The 20,971-nt window shown below is 44.9% G+C and overlaps 1 protein-coding gene across 4 annotated transcripts in view; it reads right to left on the bottom strand.

The window, feature by feature from the left end:
* The window catches only part of Tbc1d1 (TBC1 domain family member 1), a 200,042-nt gene that overhangs the window by 67,289 nt on the left and 111,782 nt on the right, over nt 1-20,971 (bottom strand). For all 4 annotated transcript variants that reach the window (XM_052734978.1, XM_052734977.1, XM_052734980.1 and 1 more), the window contains 6 exons: nt 19,876-19,986; nt 19,097-19,229; nt 13,819-13,910; nt 9,674-9,784; nt 4,176-4,304; nt 2,120-2,206 (listed from right to left, as the gene is read on the bottom strand). In XM_052734978.1, coding sequence (XP_052590938.1) covers nt 2,120-2,206; nt 4,176-4,304; nt 9,674-9,784; nt 13,819-13,910; nt 19,097-19,229; nt 19,876-19,986 — 663 coding nt within the window. The remainder of the gene's footprint in view (nt 1-2,119; nt 2,207-4,175; nt 4,305-9,673; nt 9,785-13,818; nt 13,911-19,096; nt 19,230-19,875; nt 19,987-20,971) is intronic.

The raw sequence follows: 20,971 nt of genomic DNA, 5'->3' as shown, positions 1-20,971 counted from the left end.
TTTCTGCCACTGAGACAACTTCTTTATGTTTGCCAAGTGTGTTCATGGATGTTTACCCACATTTCAAGGTTCTTTCTGACTCTGATCTAATGTTGAGATTTAACCTGGTAATCTTGATGCTAAAAATTATACCCTATATTCTTCCTGGAGTGGAAATATGTACACATTGAGACTTATTGTCACACAATTCAGGAGAAATCATTTAACTTCTTGCTGCAGCTCACTGTAAGAGTACAGTGAGAACTCACTGTACTATTTCCTGAATTAAGCAAGATGAGACAACTTCACAGTGCTTTGTATTCTGTCTAGTTGGACAGAAACAAGCTAAAGTTTCATTAGGCACTCCCTCCTTACTGAGTGCTCAAACATTCATCAAGAATCCTAACAAGCCAAGCTCGGTGACCATGCCCACCATTCCTGCTCCTGGAAAGTAGAGGCCAGACAATCAGGCCTTCTAGGTCAGCTTCGGATACACATCATGGTCAGCCTGAGCTAGGTAGCAAGATCAGAAAAGAGGGTGGGCGGCGGTGGACCATAAAAACAAAGGCTGGAAGTGTCAGGAACTTCTTAACTGACACCAAGCTATCCAGGATCCTCTCCCACCCCGGCTTACTTCCTCAGCACAATCGCCAAGCTTTCCTCAAGATTTAATTCACAGCATCAGCATCCTGCTCCGAGCTTCCCACTACCAAACTCCACCTCTTACCCCCACTCCTGACAACCAGATCACCGGCATGTATTGTCTGACGCTCTCCTGCCACACCCCACAATGCCAGGTCCACTGTCCAACTGTCCCTTCTCCCCTGTGGGCCCACTCATCTGTTTACAACAGGTAAACCAGCAACGTAACATCTGCATACTGGGAGTGAATTGTGAGTCCAATCAGTGTGTGTCATGAGGAGGCCGGATGGTGGTAGGGCCCACTGGGCCTTCACTTAGAAAACCACACGTAGACAACTGGCTTCCAGAACCTCACTGAACACAGTGGGTCTACCAAACCAGCAGGCACAGCGACATCACCTGCTGTTTACCAGAGATTCGGCACTGAGATCCCACCCAGGACCAGTGAACCACACCCGCACCTTAAAACCGCAGTAGTGCTCATCTAAGGAAACCTGTCTCAAAGCACATGCCCCACACACTAGTAGGTGGTCGTATCGATTCAGTGGCTTGCCAGGAGCATTTTAAAAACAAAAGCGATGAAAACAGTGGTGTGTGGAGCCTATTATTCAGAGAATGATGTCTTTTTAACTCCATTCTTACTTTGTGGGGGAGGGTTACATGTTTGTGAACTACGTCACAATGTTAAATGTCTCTCCTACTGTCGGCTAGGATTCGAGCCTTTGAGAACGACAAGTCTGGGACAGAGCTCTGAAAACTGACAGCAATTCTCTGGCAAGGAGCTGGAGCTCAGACTCTCTCACGCTTCCATCAGAGCATGCCGACAAGAGGGACAAGGGTTGGGTGGGGCTGTCTCCTGAACACCAAACCGCCAATGTATCTCCTGGCAGTCACAGGGTTAAACCCACCGGGCTCAGACATGTGCAAAGGCCTCCAGATCCAGACAGGAAGGCAAGGGGTCACACCAGGTGTGCCACCACCGAGGACTACCAGCCAACTCACTGGACCTGTGCGCAGTGGCAGACCACAGGGGCAAGGCTTGGCTGCTTACTTAAACCAAACAGTCATGTGTACGCACAGTCATGGGGTCAGCTGCAGGACACAGTCTCGGAGATTTATGACCCACAATTCCCAACCCGCCCTCCCACCTTTGAAGCTCTCTCAAATTTACTTATTGCTATTATTGCAAAAATCTTCTTTGGATAAGAAACTCGCTGGTTGCTATAAATTAGCTCTCATTTGCCTAAAATTATGATCTGGATTCTTTGTTTATGGGAACAGCTATGTGCCTTTTTATGTAAAGCTTTTATGTTAAGACTAAAAAAAAAAATCACATGACTAGCCCTCCACTTGTGCAGAGAGGCCTGGAAACACTAAACATTTTATGACTGGAGGGATGTGGGGTTTTTTTTTGTCCTTTCTGACAGAGCTGTGTAGACAGAGGATGGGCAGGCCTGCTGGCTGGATCTTGGGTACCACTCAAGGAGAATGTGCTTACTTTGCTGGTGTTACTTAGAGTACTAGAAGTGGAGCTGTCCAGATCCACGCTGGCGGAATGGTCTTGCAGGCCTCTGGCTTTATTACCCTACATAAAGAGAAGGCAGTTGAGATATATCCCCCAAAGCATCATCAGCTGGAGGCAGCCTGGCCTCGTTAACTAAGCTCAGAAAAATGAAGTCACTGACAGACACTGCTGAGCACATTCACACATTAAGACCATCACATTTCTGTCATCATCTTAAGGATCATATTCTACAAAGCCCTGTGGATCGGTCATTTATCGGGGATCACACACAGGAAGAAGGGCAATTCATCTGTGATGTTCCCAAAAGCACACTCAATAAATAGCTCTTTCCTGAGTCACAGGTGGTCATAACCAGCCACCTGCATGTCACTCAGTCAACCTGTATCCCTCTGGGAACTCTCAAAGGCAAGCCCTCTCAGCCTTGGTTTTATAACTGGACTGTTTTGAATTATCTTAAAGGGTGTTGTGAAATTCTCAGTAACACCATTGGACAAAGTCATCTCTAACTGACTATGTTTCAGAGGGAATATGCTCCAATATTTCAAAGAACTACAATGAAATAGTGCAAACTCTAAAGGTGTCAAGTTTTGATTTGTTAGAAATGGCATAAGGCTGTTCACACGCATGGAATAGGAGGATGCTTTCCCAAAGAACTCCCAGGTGATGCTCAGTGTACTTGGACCTTGCTAAGGAACTCCCAGGTGATGCTCAGTGTACTTGGACTTTGCTAAGGAACTCCCAGGTGATGCTCAGTGTACTTGGACCTTCCTAAGGAACTCCCAGGTGATGCTCAGTGTACTTGGACCTTCCTAAGGAACTCCCAGGTGATGCTCAGTGTACTTGGACTTTGCTAAGGAACTCCCAGGTGATGCTCAGTGTACTTGGACTTTGCTAAGGAACTCCCAGGTGATGCTCAGTGTACTTGGACCTTCCTAAGGAACTCCCAGGTGATGCTCAGTGTACTTGGACCTTCCTAAGGAACTCCCAGGTGATGCTCAGTGTACTTGGACTTTGCTAAGGAACTCCCAGGTGATACTCAGGTACTTGGACCTTCCTAAGGAACTCCCAGGTGATGCTCAGTGTACTTGGACCTTCCTAGGGAACTCCCAGGAGATGTTCAGTGTACTTGGACTTTCCTAAGGAACTCCCAGGTGATGCTTAGTGTACTTGGACCTCCTAAGAAACTCCCAGGTGATGCTCAGTTACTTGGACCTTCCTAAGGAACTCCCAGGTGATGCTCAGTGTACTTGAATTTTCCTAGGGAATTCCCAGAAGATGCTCAGTGTACTTGGATTTTCCTAGGGAACTCCCAGGTGATGCTCAGTTACTTGGACCTTCCTAAGGAACTACCAAGTGATACTCAGTGTACTTGGATTTTCCTAAGAAACTCCTAGGCAATGCTTGGTTACTTGGATCTTCCTAGAGAGCTGTTGTGGGGAACTTTTTCTACAAAGGTCTTGATTGCAAGTATCTCATAAGCATCTTACCATTTGTAAGTCATGTGGCCTTTGTGACAAGTTCTCTACAAAAGTAACCTCAGATAACAGGTAAATGAATGAAAGGTACTGTGTAAATAAAGCAAGCTTTACTTACAAAAACAAGAGGCTGGTAGATTTGGCCCGTGGGTCAAATATTTCATGACTCTGCTTATAAGGAGTTCCAAACACCTAACAAAAGGAGCTGGTAGGATAGTTTTTGAAGTTGTCCCCAGGGACACCAGGGAAGATGGGATCTCCATCTTGGCATACATAATCTTGTTCTTTATAGGGACTGTACAAATAACAACACTCTTGAGAGCACAGAATCCCATAGGACCAACTACAAGAGTGCAACTTCCCAGCACTAGGATTAGGAGTGTGCAGTCAGGTACGCTACACAGTGTGACACCATCTCAATCAATGAATGAAGAAGAAATAAAGAGAATGTAGGTCATTATTGCTCTAAGTCTGATGAGACATAAGACTGAGCTGAATCCTAGGCTCTGTTTGAGAATTATTCAACTGAAGTGAGAAGAGAGGATGCTACCTACCCGGGACAGGATGCTCTCCAATGACTCGGTTAAGGACCTCTTGGCTCTGTTCTTCAGCATATCTAGCCTGAACCGGGTGGCACTGGGTGGCAGTTCACTCCCAATATTCTCTGCTGCCACCTGTGGTGTCTAGAAAGAGAGACAATGAAAAGTCAAGTCAGTTAAAGCTCCTGCCCTTCTGGGTGCACACGAACAACCGCTGGGACCCATTGCTTTGAGAGCCTGCGGTCCCATGTGCTCCTTAGCAACATGCCTGCAAGTCCAATGCACAACTTCCTATCCGAAATGAAATGAAAAAATGTGCTCTGAATCTACTCAGCTAGCTCTCTCAGGCTCAGCAACGGATTCAGAAATCTGCTATTTCCTAACTGTGGCCTTGTGCAAATTTCCCATTTTCTCGGAGCCTGGTGCATTAGGAGTGACAATCATCTGATCATATCACTGTGCTATGAGAGTACAGCAGGAGGACATAAGTAAGGCCCAGGAACTCCTCTGCCAACCTTTTAAAATAAAGCAGGAACTTACCTGCGAGGCATTTCAGAGACTAAGTTAAAAATTAATTTATCCACTGAATCCATCCTCTCTATATTAAACCCTCCACCCCTCTCTATGCTCTGTCTACCCCGTTTTCTCTCCTGTTACTTCACAATCCCGTTCTTTCTCCTCTGAAACCAAGCTTCCCTCTCTCAGCTACACATGCCACTAAACCAAAAGCACAGTGGAGCCTGGCAGCCACTAAATATGGAATGTTACTTGTTAACAAGGAGGTACATTTCCAAAAATTACCCCCCAAAATCTGCACCTTGTGTTTACATGGATTCTCAACCTGACTGCTTTCTGCTAGATGATGATTTTGTCAGAAAAAGACAAGCAAACAAATTCTCAATCACTCTGAATACCAACACATTCCTTGTAGTAGTTGTTACATATTTCAAGCACACAGCAAAGTATAGACACTAGCACCACAAATACCCTTGCCTTGTTCAAGCCAAGTTAGCATCACCAGATGTTGAGGAACGAGAGGAGCAGAGGAACAGGGCATTCTAGAACTAACGGCCAGGTGAATTCCCTTCGCTGGTCCCCAGCTGTGTGGCACGGTCAGCGCATGACCTGCTACCCCTGAGTGCCTCCACCTGTAGACTGAACTGTCTTCCCAGATTTGTCATGATCTTTAAATGAATTAACACACATTCCAACACTCGGAGCACAGTTCTTACTCCAGGACTGTCACTTATGACGACTACCTGTGTTCTGGCTTCTGCTCCTAGGAATCGTTATACTTCAGTGAAACCTCCGGACCACCACTATCCCCCACAATGTCAACTGCTTTCCTGAATTGGGTGTTTATTATATCAATTTATACTTTATATTTTTATTTACATGTATCCATCAAACACATGCTGTCTAACATGTAAATAAACACCTAGATTAAAGGTGTCACTGGTCATAGGGATGTGAATTAGTGTGCCCACTATGGAAGTGAGCACAGAGTTTTTTCAAAAACTCTTGGGTATGTACTCATAGGATTCTAAACCAGCATACATAGAGACACCTTCACATCCATATTTATACTGCAGTACTACTCACAATAGCAAGGAACAGAATCAGCTTAGGTGCCATCAAAAGACCAAATGGATAGAAAATGTGATGCACACACACTACAGAATTTTATTCAGCCATATAAAAGAACAAAATGATATCCTGTGAAGGAAAGTGGACAGAACTACAGATAACCATGTTAAGTGAAATCAGCCAGATTCAGAAGGACACATGTCACTTTTCCTCTATGTGGAATCTAGGTTTAAATCCCCCCCACCTCTCTCTCTCTCTCTCTCTCACACACACACACACACACACACACACAGAGAGAGAGAGAGAGAGAAAGAGAGAGAGAAATTTCTCTGCAATTATCTCTCTTTTCCCAATATTGTTTTTGAGATTCATTCATGCTGACAATTGTTTTTGGTTCATCCACTTCAGCCTGAGGACAGTTTTATTGCATTGTATAACCAACCTATTCCTGTTCCTACTATTAAATATTTATTCCACTCTTTTGCTCTTGTGAAGGAGGCTGCAGTAAACTCTCATGCACAGCTCCTTAAGCATGCACACGGAAGGTTCTATGAGGGAAATAATGGGGACACCCTTGCTGGGTCACAGGCACTAGGCGTCTGCAGCGACAGCAGGTATTACCAAGTTTCTCCCCCTGGAATGATTCCAATTCAGAGCCCTAGCATCAGCACACAAGAGACCATCTTTTCAGGGCCCCGTCAGCATCCTTACGTTTCTGCCAAACCGATGGATACAAAATGCTCTTTGAATATGGCGTAATTCCTATGGCTAGTGAGCATATTTTTACGTTTTTCTTAACTGTTCAAAGACTCTGTCTTCTCTGAAATAATGAAATCCTAATTCCCCATGAATGCTCTGAACCTCCAGTGTTGACGAGAGAAAGCCGGGGTTCAGAGAAGAGCTACACTCTGGCAAGAGCTACATACTGTTCACTTCTATAAAGTCCATGCATTCTTCATAATTAGGACATCTGTGAGAAGAATAGCTACTCGATTAAGTTTTCTTCCAAGACGGAGCACTAACATTACCCCTGTGTTCTAGCAGACAGCAGCACTGAGGAGAAAATATGTATTCTGGACAGGTGACACTAGCTTAAGAGATGGCTCAAGAACCATGTTTGTCAGACAGGCCTGCAGGGAGCACACACCTGAGCAACAGAGACAAATACCACCCAGCACCTGCTAAATGTTATACACTCTGGGCAATGTCTTTATTAGCTGCAACTGGTCCCACGCATAAGAGTCTGTCTAGGCTCAAGGCAGGGCAACTGCCAGCACAGAGACTTACCCACAAAGGGGCCTGCCTAAACTCAACATCAGGTTACCCACAAAGTTTAGATGATCCAGAACTGCTTTCAAACTCATTATTTATAAAATAGAAGCAAACTGGACCAATGGTTTTGACAGTAAAGGAATACTGACTGAAGATTAAATAAAGAAAGCAGTAGCAATCGGCAGATGGTATACGTGAAAAAGAAGAGCTACATGCCTGTGTTTTTAAAGCAGGCCTGATGAATTTCTGATACTTAACACTGCTTCTATTCCCTTCTGTTTCCAAAAAGATGCCTTTCACTTCCCTGGGCCAGAGCCCAAACATAATTTGTAACAATGAGTGCTTAGAATTTACCTTTAGAAAACATTATATTCTTATTATCTTAAAATAAACATCTGGAAGTGTCTTCTTTGAAGATGAGGTTGGGTCTTAGATAATAACTTCTAGTGAGGAGGCTCTCCAGTGAATTCTGCTATGGGAGAACACATGGTCCATGTGTGACAGATGGGAACTGAGAACTAGAACCAAGCAAACACAAAGTTCAAACTGTAGATAAAGAGAAGCATGCCCAAGTGTGTGGGGATAAAGAGTTCATAAGATAAGCTGGGTTCATAGAAAGGTAGACAGACGACAAATTTACCAAAACGCAAAGATCTGTATGGTGGGTGGGGTGTAAGTGCTCATGGGATGGTCCTTTTAACTTTTCTGTATGCTTGAATTTCTTTTCTTAACAAAATATCAGGGGGAAAAGGATGAATAATTTTTGCTTGAAAATGAATCCAGAACTAAATCTGTAGCACTAAATTTTGTCAAGCTCCTAAAATTATGATTAAAATAATATACTTGGACTTCACTAGCAAATTTCTTGATGTCTGTTCATATTTCAACTCTAAAATGAGTATTTTACTCCACAATTAAAAATGTTGTTGTAGTCAGGAATGCTGGCACAGACCTGTACTCTAGCACCCAGAAGGCAGGGAGGACAGCTGTGAGTTCAAGACCAGCCTGCTCTACACAGCAAAAAAAAAAAAAAAAAAAAAAAAAGCTTCTGCAAGCGGAATGGAATGGAATACTCCTAAGTATAATGTGCTGCAAATGCCAGTCCTGACTGGGAGGCTCAGTCTCTTTCACATCAGTCTCTTGTGTTTGGGAAATGGAAAAAACCATTAAATATTATTTCTCCAAGGGACTGAACTATGCCCAAATCATAAAGGTATTAACGTGAGTCCATAAAAATTAATTTGTACTTAGGTCAAAACTTCCATCTACTGTAAGTACTTCATTCTGTTTTTTTTTTTTTAACAGTTATAAGCCATTTCAAAATTAACAATTTCCTGCCAGACTGACTCAAAGGTAAAAAAAAAAAAGGCAGAAAAGATTTTTGTGGTACAAGGTGTTAAAAAGGTTGTGTGTGTTTGTGTGTGTGTGTGTGTGTGTGTGTGTGTGTGTGAAATAAATCAGCTGACGGGAACTAGAGAAGTCACTGGAAAGCTTGACTAGGTGGGCCATGTCACTAGTAAAGAGGTGGGCTCAGGACCCCAGGATGGCCCTACAGGAACAGGCTAGGAAGGGAGAGCTGGCGCAGACTGAGGCCCAAACCTGAGGGTACAGTTGAGATCTCCATGTCGGGCCACTGCTCCAGGCCCTAAACTGGCCAATGAGAAAGCGAAACAAAACAGTTTCAGAGATCTCAGGAGCTCTGACAGTTCAGGAGAAGAACTTGATTGCCAAGGCCAACTGGCAAGCAGACACCTACTGAGGGAGTTGCTAAGCCTGTGCCCAACTCCAACAGCACCCAGTTCAGGCTGCCAGACAGCAAGGGAGCCGTGGGAACAGCACCCAGAGCACGGTTCCGAGCACCTGTACTCATGTGCCCTCTGCCGTGGAAATGTATGTCTGGAACAGGTTTAAACATACAAGAACACGCACTTTTATAAAACTAAGGAACCTGACGGCCCTTCACTGATTTTTTTTCCCCTCTAGATTTTCTGGACCAGTAACCTCAGCAAATATAAAATGCTCAGGGATTGAAGCTATTAATAATGAACTAACAAGAGATAGAGGGACTTGGTCCACGGCACATGTATGCTAGACCCCATACTCCAAGGTCTTGAAGGCAGAGTCTGTGGAGATGGGAACTAAGTAAGTGTGTGAGCAGGAACAGACATGGGGGGGGGGGGGAAGACAGCACCCCCATCATCCAAATGGAGTTCATGGAAGTTCTGATGGAATGACACGGAGCTAGGCTCCCCGACACTGCATCTGGGAGGCCAAGGACACTGTCTCACGTTTACGTAGCATTTATACAAGATCCTTGCAGACCCTGTACATACTCCCAAGGGCAGCTGGACAGTTCACTGGCACACTTTAAAGGACAAAGATGACAAGATCAGCTTCCCAAGTCCCACACGACTCTTCAGATCAGAGCGGCGGGACAGCCTGCTGAGGTGCAGACAGAAACGTCTCTTGTCATCGTTAGCACAACTAACACCGCCCGCCCCCCCTCCCCCCCCCCCCCCCCCCCCGTTTTCTCTGTGTGTGCAACAGTGAAAAGAAAGCCCTGGAGAAGACGCCGCTCCTGCCGATCCCCGATCCCGACTGCGTACAGAGTGGCCCTGTAGAGAAGTACAGGCCATCACAGCGTGCGTGCGTACCTGCTTCGGCTCCCCGACGTGCTTGTGTTCTTTCTGCTTCTCTTCATATAAACATCTCAGAAAAGAAATAATCAATTCATTCTCTCGCTGCTCGTTTCTTGGCCTCAATTTCTTTAAAAGACAAAACAAAACAGAAGCATAAACATTGTATTTATTTTTAATTGTCAACAAAACTTCTAACACATCCCCTTCCAAAGGGCTAACAGCTTCCACTTGGCAATTAGTGCTTTTTCTCGCTGCTCTCACTAGGGGGCACCAGTGACCCTAAGAGTGGAGGTCATTTTTTAAAAAGAACAGACAGCAGAACCCTTGAGCCAGATTTAGGAGTTGATCTTTGATATTCTTTTACCCAAGATAAATTTTTTAACATCAGGTAGTGGTGATCAAAATAGTTAATAAATAAACCGTTTTTAAAAACAGGTAAAGCAAGATCTATGTAAACACCCAAAGTCATAATGATTACACATTTGTAAGCTCTTAGGGTTAGGGACCTAGAAAGGAGCATGGCCATCGGATCCAGGGTCACACTGTCACATGGTGAATGTGCTCATCATGAGGCACTCTGTGGCATCCCCATGAAGCAGGTACGTCCATGAAAAACTGCATGCCAAGGTCTCAGGCTGGCCTCTCTTCCCCTCCCTCTCCTCCTCTGCCTCCTCCTTTCCTCCTTTCCCTTCCCGCTCTGAGTCTTTTTCCTTGACATCCTTTCTAGGACTTTGAATTTGTTAGCACTGACACGGCACACCGTTCTAGATCAGCCCGTGCACATTGTAGTCACTTGCCGAAACCAATTCATTCTGTCTAGCTTCCCCTAACAGACCGTGGTCTCCTCCAGCTCCCAAATCTTTGCATTTGAAATACTTGCCACGGTGTATTTTAAAATTCATCTAACTCAATACATTACTTTCTGTGAACATAAATAAAACCAGTTACCCAAATTACCCCAGAGGAACAGAGAACTGACCCATAAGCTTTGCTAATACTGCCAGCTCTACTGCCCAGTCCTCCTCTTTATCTCCAGACTTCGAGCCTGCCCTTTAACAGGTCAAGAGAGTGACAAACAGATCAACTGGACAAGCAGGAGAGTCTGGGGCAATGCCATTATCGGACTATCTCTTCCCAGATAATGGTATTAACCTTAGAGTCAAAAGCATTAAAGACAGAGGAAACCTCCATCCAGACTCCTGATATGCTCTTCCTTAGAAAAAGGTCATTTTAAATGGCAAGTCTTAAAGGTTGACAAGATGGCTCAGCAGACCAAGGTATTTGCTGCCAACTAGCTGACCCAAGCTTGGTCACTGGGCCGTCACAGTGAAAACTGAGAGTGCTCACACACACACTCACACAGAGGCAGCTAGGCAAAGGGAGAGGGACAAGCTGTTCACATTGGCAGACAACGAAATCACAAGCAGGCAGGTGGAGTACTGCAGTGCTGCCCACCGACCACAGGAGCCAGGAGACCCGGTTGGGACGTGTTACGTATCCCAAGGCAGTCCCGGCAGTGGAGCAGAAATGCATTATCTGTGATGTCGCACAAAGTCAAGAGATAAGTACTTCCTCCAAGTAACTGTGAAATATCGAGAGGCTACCCTCCTTCTGCATTCAAACAGATTAGAGATGTGTCATCATCCTCCAATCTCTCATGTGGCTTCACCGTTCTCTACAGTGGTTAAACCACGGCTTCTTTCAAGTTTGAGACACACTCACTAATCAGAGTGACAATCACGAAAATGACTATGAACCAAGTCGAGCAGCATCACTTTGTGGTCAATAATTAACGTGCTTGTTCACAATCAGAGGTGTGAGGAGCTGGGATGGCAGTTACCCAGGGCAGCAATGAAGGGTGTCTGGCAGTAAAGAAAAGGCTCTATGCTCAACCTTGGTGCCAACTACACAAGTTCATAGACCATCAGTTTGTATGCTTTTCTATAAATATGTTTACATCAATTTAAACAATCCAAAACAGCCAACTTCTTGCTAAAAGTTAATTTGTCTCTCGACCTTGTTTCTCCAAGGGTCTTCTAAAGTATCATAAAAGCAACAGAAAAAATCCTGATACTGACAGTACAAAAAGTCTAAGGTACTCCAAGGAAGTTACTTAAGACATGCTTCACTTGGATACCACAACTCGATATTTAATGAAAGACTTTGAGCGGTTATTTTTATTATTATTATTACTGCAATGTTAGCTTGAGGGCAGCGATTTCTGCTGAAGAGGGTCAATGCAATCTGGGGCACTCAAAAAGAGGGGGGCAGCGTGAAAAGAGAGGGAGACCCCATGTTGTCCTGCCCCAGATGTGTTTGTAAACCCCGCACTTCAAACTTGTAAATAAAAAGGTAGTTCTGTGGTGTTGTGGGTTCTTTTAGGAGATAAGAGGCTAATATCCCAGTGCCCATCTGTCATGGAGTACTTTGAGTGCTTAAGGTCAGCTGCCATCATCTCTAGTACCATTTGCCTAGTTATTATTTAAGCTTTCTCTTAAAGAAACACTGTGAATAACATACATGTTAATAACAAAATAATAAGTATCGATTTCAAAGGTAATTACACTGGCTTTATATAATTGGCCTTTGGGAGGGTTTTTCAGAAATAAATTACCCTCCCGGAAAGACTACATCCCATTTTTATATGACCTTTACATTAGTAGGGACTACCACTCATCACTGATTAGTAACTGAGCCTATAAAATGTTTTAGAAAAACCATGGAAGCCATGCAGGAAGACCATCAATACACCATAAAATACATATTTCTCAAAAGGAGCCCATGCTTGCATTAGTGGAGGGTAATGGATGATCTGGGTTTTGAAGCCAGTGAACAGCATGGCTGCTCCTGTTCCTCAGAGCCCTCAAAAATCCAGAGCTGTGAAGAACAATGAATTGTGCTCTGCAATACTGGCTGGATGCTTCTTGCTTTTTCCAAGTGTCTCTGTTCATGGAGGAGAGGGATCATATCCCTTAGGCTTCTCACTCCCTCCCTCAGGAGGGGGTTCTGGGAATTGCCCATACTGAGTCATCACCACACTGTGTAGGGAAAGCTACATGGTGCTGTCTATATGAAAGTGAAAAGCTGCATTAAGGAAGGGAAGTACGTCTTCCATGCTTGCCAGGACGATGCTCCTGGCATGACTTGGTAGTACCACGCCCTAAGTGGGCTGACACTGACGGCCTTGGCTCCAGTTGCAATGCATTAAGAATGAGAAGTGAAGTGGTGAGTCTCAACAAAACACAGAGGCAAATAAACATTGTGAAAACAACCCTCAAGGCCATCTGTGAAATCAAAACAGCAGCAGCAAAAAACCTCCCTAGTCTTTTCTCTGTGAAAATGCACGCCACTCCTACAGAAGAACAGGGGAATCAGAGAACTTTACTGAGACCAGAAAGGAAAGCAGACCTTTTCATGCCTCCCCCAGGAAGGGGTGAGAACACCACACAGCTACCTGCTTGTTTGGTTTAATCACCCCCGAACGGGAGAAATTGCCAAGTCACTAGTGCACACGTGTGCACACACACGCGCATACGTGTGCGCACACACCCCAAAGACATTAATCCTTTGTCCCAGTGTACTTGCCTCCTTTGAAAAGTGCCAGAAAAAAAAAAAAAAAAGGCTCCCAGCTCTGGCAGACATGAAAACTGTGTTGAGCTCCTTGGAGACTCACGGCAAGCAGGCCATGGGCCGGCTGACACACTCGACCTGGTTTGCCCGGATGCAGCAGCTCCAAGCACGGTGAGAGTGGACTTCCAGGTTTAATGCACACAGCTTATGAGTGTGCTTCTGTGTGTGGTGGTTTTGTTCTGTTCTGACTTTTGAGTGTCAATTTAGTATACGGCTCTAAACACATAACATGACATATGTATTTTCAAAAAAGGCAAAAAAAAAAAAATGTTGGGAGGAATAATGATGCTTACATCCATATACAAATGTCTTGTGACTCCCACGGTGGGAGATAAAATCCCGAGTGGGAAGAGGCTGACAGAAGTTTCCGGGGAGCAAAGGAGAGCGTGTGGACCGACACCCGAGGGTCTCCCACTCTATAATAACACGACACTGGCTCATGCCCCTGTGGGCGGCGACAGGGCCAACTCCTCACCTCACCAGCAGGCCGCTTGGTGTACTGTCCTGCTAGACACTACAGAGTGCCGTACCTGAACTTCCTCGAAAATGGTTGCCTGCTCCTGGTTGGTCAGTGTGGTCAGGTGCTTCTGGAGTTCTAATTTGGTTTTAGATGAATTCATTCCTGTTGGGAAGAGAAGAAAGGACAAAGGGTCTATGGGGAAGTTCAGAGTTGGAGTTACCACCTTCCAAACTCCCTCCCTTCACACCCTCACCCTCCCACTTCAGGACACTTCTACTTGACGACAACTCCACGAGAGTACGCTATTATCCCAATTTCCTATTCAGGAAAACACAGAGTTTACAAATCGTCTTCAAACAACACTGTTTGTACTCTGCCGCAGATGCATGCAGCTCCAAATCACTTTCTCGGTGTTAAAATACTGCAGACAATCCAAACATTTTCTTCAAAACCGACAACTCTTCTAACTACATGAGAACATGAAAACACTTTCTTAATGAAAAGCCAGTGGAACTGAGTTGAAAATTATCCGTATTTCTCCCTTGAATGGTACTTATCTCTTCACACAGCAACTCACGTGGCTGACAGTGCTCCTCTATCATGTGCTTCACATCTTAGGACTAGTTCACTAACATCACCAAGGATTCTGAGGAACACTTATAAAAACGACTACCGAAAAGCACAGCATCCAGTAGGATCTAACATTAAGACATTCCATTCTGAATGAATACAGTTCAGGGCCTAGTTTGTGTGTTTTCTTGATGGCAAGTATAAATGTCACAGAAGATGTAAAGACTAAGAATGAAAGAATTTGCTAAACCAACCGCCACCAAATAAAGACCTGGCGCTGTTTTCTTCCACCAGCCCAAGTCTCCCGATGCTGAGGGGGACCCTGCTCAGAGGCTGCATGGTGAAGCCTGGCATGAAGTATCCACATGAGTCATTTATGGGCCACCAAGACTACAAGGCCAAGTAAGAGTCCTCTGTCCAAGCTGGTGACCGAGAGCAGGCTCCTGCCACCAAAAACTCTTGTCCTGAATTGAGGCAGGGCAGCGTTTATAAAGCCCCAAACTACAATTACATCATACCAGAGGTGGGGTGGGATGGGATGGGATGGGATGGGGTGGAGTAGAGGGGGACTGTTCCAATTCAACTGATTCAAATAATCAATCAACCTCCTGAGCTGCAGGTACGGCTGCATAGGAACGTTCTGCTCAGCAGGAGGTGGTCAGGAGCCTGGGGAACAGATGAGGGACTAAAGACTATGAGTCCTTTGGGGAGTTCAACAGCATGAGCAGTGGGCAATGTATCTCCATGCCTGAGAGCTGGAGGAAACCCTGCCAGAGCAGGGAGTCTGCTGGGACTCAGGAAACAATAGCTCTACTTTACAGTTGAGCTTGCTGCAGTCCACAGGAGCCTGGGAACTCGGGAGAGGTCAGAAGGCCTGCCAGGAGTCAGCCTGCCCAAAGCCAATGTCCAGCCCTCCTTATTGGCTGCAGTAGGCACAGGGTACTGACTCTGCCGAACACAGCGGGCACCTCAGCTTCTAGAATGTCATCCATCCTTACTTTGTCTTCAACCAAGAGGAACTCTAAAAGGCCACCATAAAACTATTGCCATTTCATTCAATGCTTCATATGCTGAAGCCTCCAAACAGTCACTGAGGTAGGAAGTTCCTTTTTAGTAATCCCGAGATTAGAAACTGAGACTGTGTATTCTACTTTATACACTCTGTGACATCACCTGACTACATCAACTGCTTAAGAAAACAGTTGTAAGTCTTTCTTCTTGTTCTTGTGGTCACATTACTGGTCCTTTCTACAGTTTGTGGAGTGCTTGGTCAAACCCTAACTTCCTGATGGAACACTTTTTTTTCCTGGCAGTACTGGGGATTGAACCCCGGGTGTTAGCAAGCAAGGCAAGCACTCTACCACTGAGCCACAGCCCTGGATTTTGGAGCCTTTTAGATCTTTAGGATCAGGGATGCTCAATTAGCAATGACAAGATGCTTGGTGGTGGTTTATGGCGATGGAACCTGGGACCTCATACATGCTAGGTCAGTGCTCTACCACTGAGCTATGTCCCCAGCCAAGACTTCCCTTACAGTAATACACAATGCCTTTCACTCCATTCCACTTACTGGGAGTACAACCACAAAAATCAATGGACCCCAAATCTGTCCACTAAGTCATCAGTACTTCTACCAAGGTGGCCTCTCATGAATCACCACCTAATCCTTTAAAAATGCTTCCCACACAGTGGGTAAAACACACACTCCCCAGACTCCTCGTGGCTCTGTTTAATGTGTAATGAATGCTTTCTACAGTTTCCTGCCTTGGATTTTATTGTGTAAAAGAGAGTTGAATGATTATTCCCCAAACTACAACAGCGAAATCTTGATCCTGATTAAAAGTTCCAGCTGTAACTTTTTGAACACTCTTGCTCCATACAGCTTTCCCAAATGGAACTCAGCAGCAGTGAGCCCCACAGATCATGATCTCCTCTATCTATCTGTAAGGCCAGAGTCACTGCTGGCTTCTCACTAGGCCCTGAGGGGCATCTCCATCATCATTTATCTTATCTTGACAGCCACTAGGACAGAAGTGGTAAGCCTCTCAGTCGGCACCTCTTGTTAAAGCAACACTCTCATTCCCAGATACAGTTTATACGCTGTCAGCAAAAAGTAACAACAGGAAACTAGTTTTAAAAATACATCAGTCACACTCACTTCAAGAGCACTATAAGGCCCAAAGTGAACCCTTTCAGATTTTATGATGTCAGCTGCTAATTTACCTTATAAAAAAATAAACTAGATAACATTTCATACCTATTAGGACAGCTACCATCATAAAATTCATTTTTGTAAGGATGCAGAGAAGTTAGAATCTGTGTATGGTACAAATATAATCACTATAGATCAGTATAGGAGGGCTTGAAAGTGAACTTTCAGACTCATTGTGCTGTCTAGTTTTATGTCAACTTGACACAGCTAGAGTCATCTGAGAGGAGGGAGCCTCAATTAAGAAAAATGCCTCCATGTGATCAGGCTGTATGGAGCCTATAGAGCATTTTCCTAGTGATTGATGCGGGAGGGCCCAGCCCACTGTGGGTGGTGCCATCCCTGGGCTGGTGGTCCTGGTTCTGTAAGAAAGGAAGCATAGCAAGCCATGAGAAGCAAGCCAGTAAGCAGCCCCCTGCATGGCCTCTGCATCGGCTCCTGTCTGCAGGTCCCGGCCCTGTTTGAGTTCTTGTCCTGACTTCCTTCAGTGAGGGACTATGATGTGGAAATGTAAGCCAAATAAACCCTTTCCTCCCCAAGTTGCTCTGGTCATGGTGTTTCATCACAGCAACAGAAACCCTAACTAGGACACTTACCATATGAACCAGCAATTTTACTTACCCAAAAGAACTGTAAGCAGAAACCTGAGCAGATGTTTGTATACCAATATTCTTAGCATTACTGCTCACACAGTTAAAAGGCAAAAAGAACCCAAATGTCCAATGGTGAATAAACAGATGCAATTGATGGAATATTTCAACTATACAAAGAAATAAGATTCCAACACATACAAAGTGAGCGAACCCAGAAGACATAATGCTAAGTGAAAGAGACCAAAACAAGAAAACAAATCCTACTGACTCTGTGTGTGTGTGTGTGTGTGTGTGTGTGTGTGTGTGTGTGTGTGTGTGAGAGAGAGAGAGAGAGAGACAGAGAGAGAGAGACAGAGAGACAGAGAGAGACAGAGACTCAGTAGCAAGAGAGTGCTTGCTCTGCAAGTAAGTGACCCTGAGTTCACAGCACAGCATCCGGTTTGAGCCTGTAACTCCTGCACTGGGGAACAGGGACAAGTGGACCGGGCACTGGCCAGCCAAACTAGTCCAGCTGAAAATAGCTTCTGGTTCAGTGAGAAACCCTGTCTCAAGGCATCTAGGCAGAAAATTACAGAGGAGAACACCTGTCTCCCTGCTCTAGCTTCTGCATGTGCGGGCACGGGCATGCATTCATTCACACACCAAATTACAACCCCCGCACCCCCCCCCCCCCCCCGAAAACAGAAAGTAGAACGGTGGTTGCTTGGGGCTATGGGAACGTTACAAAGAGGAGAGACTGCTGAGTGAGCTACGATTCAGGAAGATGAGAAGGTTCTGAAGATGGACAGTAGCAATGGGTTACTCTACACTGTAAATGGACTTAAGGTCACTGAACAGTATGTATGTTTGTTTGTTTTTAAAGTGAAAATGATCAATTTTATGTTTGGGTATATTTTTCCCACAATTACTTAGAAAAAAAGAAATTTTTTAGGTCTAAATGTCAACACAGTCTTTCTTTACAGAATTATAGTTTGTGACAAGTATTTTAGATACAGAAGAAATGATCACATCTTTGTGATCATTTTTACATAACTGGGTAATTTACTATTTACAATTGGGTAATTTAAATCATGTAACCGTCTCAAAAACCACAAAAAAAAATGTTTAGAAATCTTCCTACAGATAGGACAAGATGCAAAATGAAGAGAAACACAAACACCTCACTTTTCAGACGCCCCAAATGAGCATGGACCACCCACCATCATCCCATCTTCCACCCCCGCTGCTGACCCACACCAGACTTTATTGTTACCAGCAGAACATTCCTTGCTCAGGAGGGATCCTTCCACCCTATCTGGCTGGCGGCAGTGACAGGGCCATGGATCCCGGGCTTGCTATACGCTAGTTTATCCCTAGATGGCGCCAATCTTCCAATTTCTTTATGAAATTACCCAATAATTCACTTTTTTTTTCTCACAAACATGATGAAGATAAAACTAATTGATAGTATCTTTTAAAAACAACTTAGCACCGTAACCAGTTCCTCTTAATATCAACTACATACCTGCAGATGATAACATTCCATTGTAAACTTCTAGAAACTATTGTCAATATGGTCACCACACTTTCTATTCCCTCCCACTGACTCCTCAGTTGCAGCCTGTTTTCTGCTCCCCTCCATTAAAACTGTGCTGACAAAGATTAGAGGGGATCCTGTGCTGGAAAAGCATGGTAGAAATTCTTTGGGTCTCGTTTGACGATCTCTCTGTGGTGCCAATCCGAAGGACCCACCAATGTTTGATGACGTTTATTCCCTAACTTCTCCTTTACTCTCAGAGCGCCGTGGAGGAGATGGCACGAGGAGATATGGGTCCTTAGCTTTGCATCCATCATGCCCAGGAAAAATTCTTGTCGTGCAGCATACATCCACTGCACAGTGTGAGCTCACCTATGACGCCATCCCTCTGCTGCAGGCCCCACAGAAATACTCCCACCCACGGCGTTTGTGCTGCAGGCTGAAAGTGCCTCCTACTCACCCTCTATCCTCTCGCAGAGCTTGTGCAGGCCCTGCAGGGGACAGCCCTCACACAGCTGGGCTGGTGCCTTCGCGGTCTGCTGCACAGCAGCCACGGTGAACGCCTGCTTCAGAGTCATCATGATCTCGTCAACCTGAGCAGAAGAACGGAGTGTCCACGTAAGGGCACACAGGAGACTCTGCACTCTAAATTGTTCTCTGGGCTATTCTTCACGGACTGACAGAACACAGTGGAAATAATTGCTAGGGTTGTGGTCCGTGGTCTGAGGATGACCACGTACAGACAGATTCAGCACTCTTAACACAGGTGAGGTACAAGGTAAAATCTTATTACTAAGTACAAAGCAAGTGCCTCTGGTCCAAGTTCACAGCGATTCTTTTCTTTAACTTTTCTCGTCCCTGTTCCTTTTTAGTGCCCGGCCTCACGACCTGGGTTGTGGGTTACGAACCTGCCCTACATCTCTTTAGCTTGCAGTCTTCCTACTTCAGGCCCAAGTGCTGGGATTTACAAGAACAGGGCCACCACACTTGGGCAAAATGAAGTTTCTAAATGTTGCATTCGAGGAGAGAGCGAAAGCAAGCATGTCTTTCAAAAATATTGAAATTTAAAATGAAATTCTAATGAGTCTCAGATGCACAGCAGAAAGGTGTCAGTCTCGGGGGGAAAAATTAAACCAAATATTGCCGTATCAGCAAGGCTCTGCAGAGCTACTCAGCGAGGAAACGCAGCAGGGCTGAAAATCCTCATGAGGCTTGCAGTGGGCAATGTCGACCTCTTACCAGGGCTTCATTTGTGCACTGGAACACATAACAGACGAAATGAAAGCCGCCGCCGCCGCCACCTGAGCACTCCCGGCAGATAAACCCAAAGTGGTCCACATGCCTAATGCCCTGTGCGAGGAGGAAGAAGGGGGCATGTAAGTGGTACAGAGCACTGCTGGCGGGAACACAGCTTCATGGTGACGCTGCCCACTTAAAGAGCACTACGAGATTACTGCTCACATATTTTTAAATGAAGATTAGCATCCTAGTAAAATGTTACATTTACTATCTCACAACGCGAGTCAAGGTTGGAAAATTCACATCTCAATGCTCACTTTAGTATTAAAAAGGAAGTAGAGAGTAGCTGCCAGAAAAACTAGAACTTTGAGGGATCTGGGGAGGAGCATGAAGAATAAAAACTACTTTAAAAATCAACAGCACACCAGCGATTAAGACACATCTCTCACACCAACACACATGAACAGATATGTACATACAACTCACAAATGTAAAGGTTAAAAAGAGATTCATAATGTGTTTGTACTAAAATCACAAGCAAACACTGAACCGAGCTGGCATGAAGAATGAGCAAAAAAATTACTTATATGCCGAGACAGCAGCTTTGAAGTCTCTGAAACTGAGGCCGGGGCTCTGCCAGGGTCCCACAAGCTCTTTCTAAAGAATAAACCTTACTGCATAAGCTCGATTGATAGCAGCAGGGAACAGAAGCTGACAGGTGCCTTGTCACTGCCTCACAAGTCTGTCAGGAGCAACTGGGATAGTTCTCTTTCATGTTTAGACTTATTTCATGTGCAGTGTTTTGCCTCGATGTATATATGTGTACTGTGTACATGCCTGATGTCGGTGGAGGTCAGACATGGATGTCCAATTCCATGGAACTGAAGTTAGAAGTGGTTATGAGCCATGTGAGTGGTGGGAATAGAATCTGGGTCCTCAGCAAGAGCATCAAGAGCTCTTAAACAGTGAGCCATCTCTCCAGCACCAGTATTATCAAGGCCTCTAAACGCCTCACCATGAAGAAATACGGGTGTGTGTAACTTAAGGTTCAGATGATCTGATGAAGTGTACTTCTTCAGGAAAGAATAAACTACCA

Source organism: Peromyscus californicus, unplaced genomic scaffold (genome assembly GCF_007827085.1).
Source record: "Peromyscus californicus insignis strain IS unplaced genomic scaffold, ASM782708v3 Scaffold_13__1_contigs__length_99412109, whole genome shotgun sequence".
In the NCBI taxonomy this organism is placed as follows: Eukaryota; Metazoa; Chordata; class Mammalia; order Rodentia; family Cricetidae; genus Peromyscus; species Peromyscus californicus.
The sequence above is the reverse complement of the archived record's forward strand: the minus strand, read 5'-3'. Positions and strand labels throughout refer to the sequence as shown.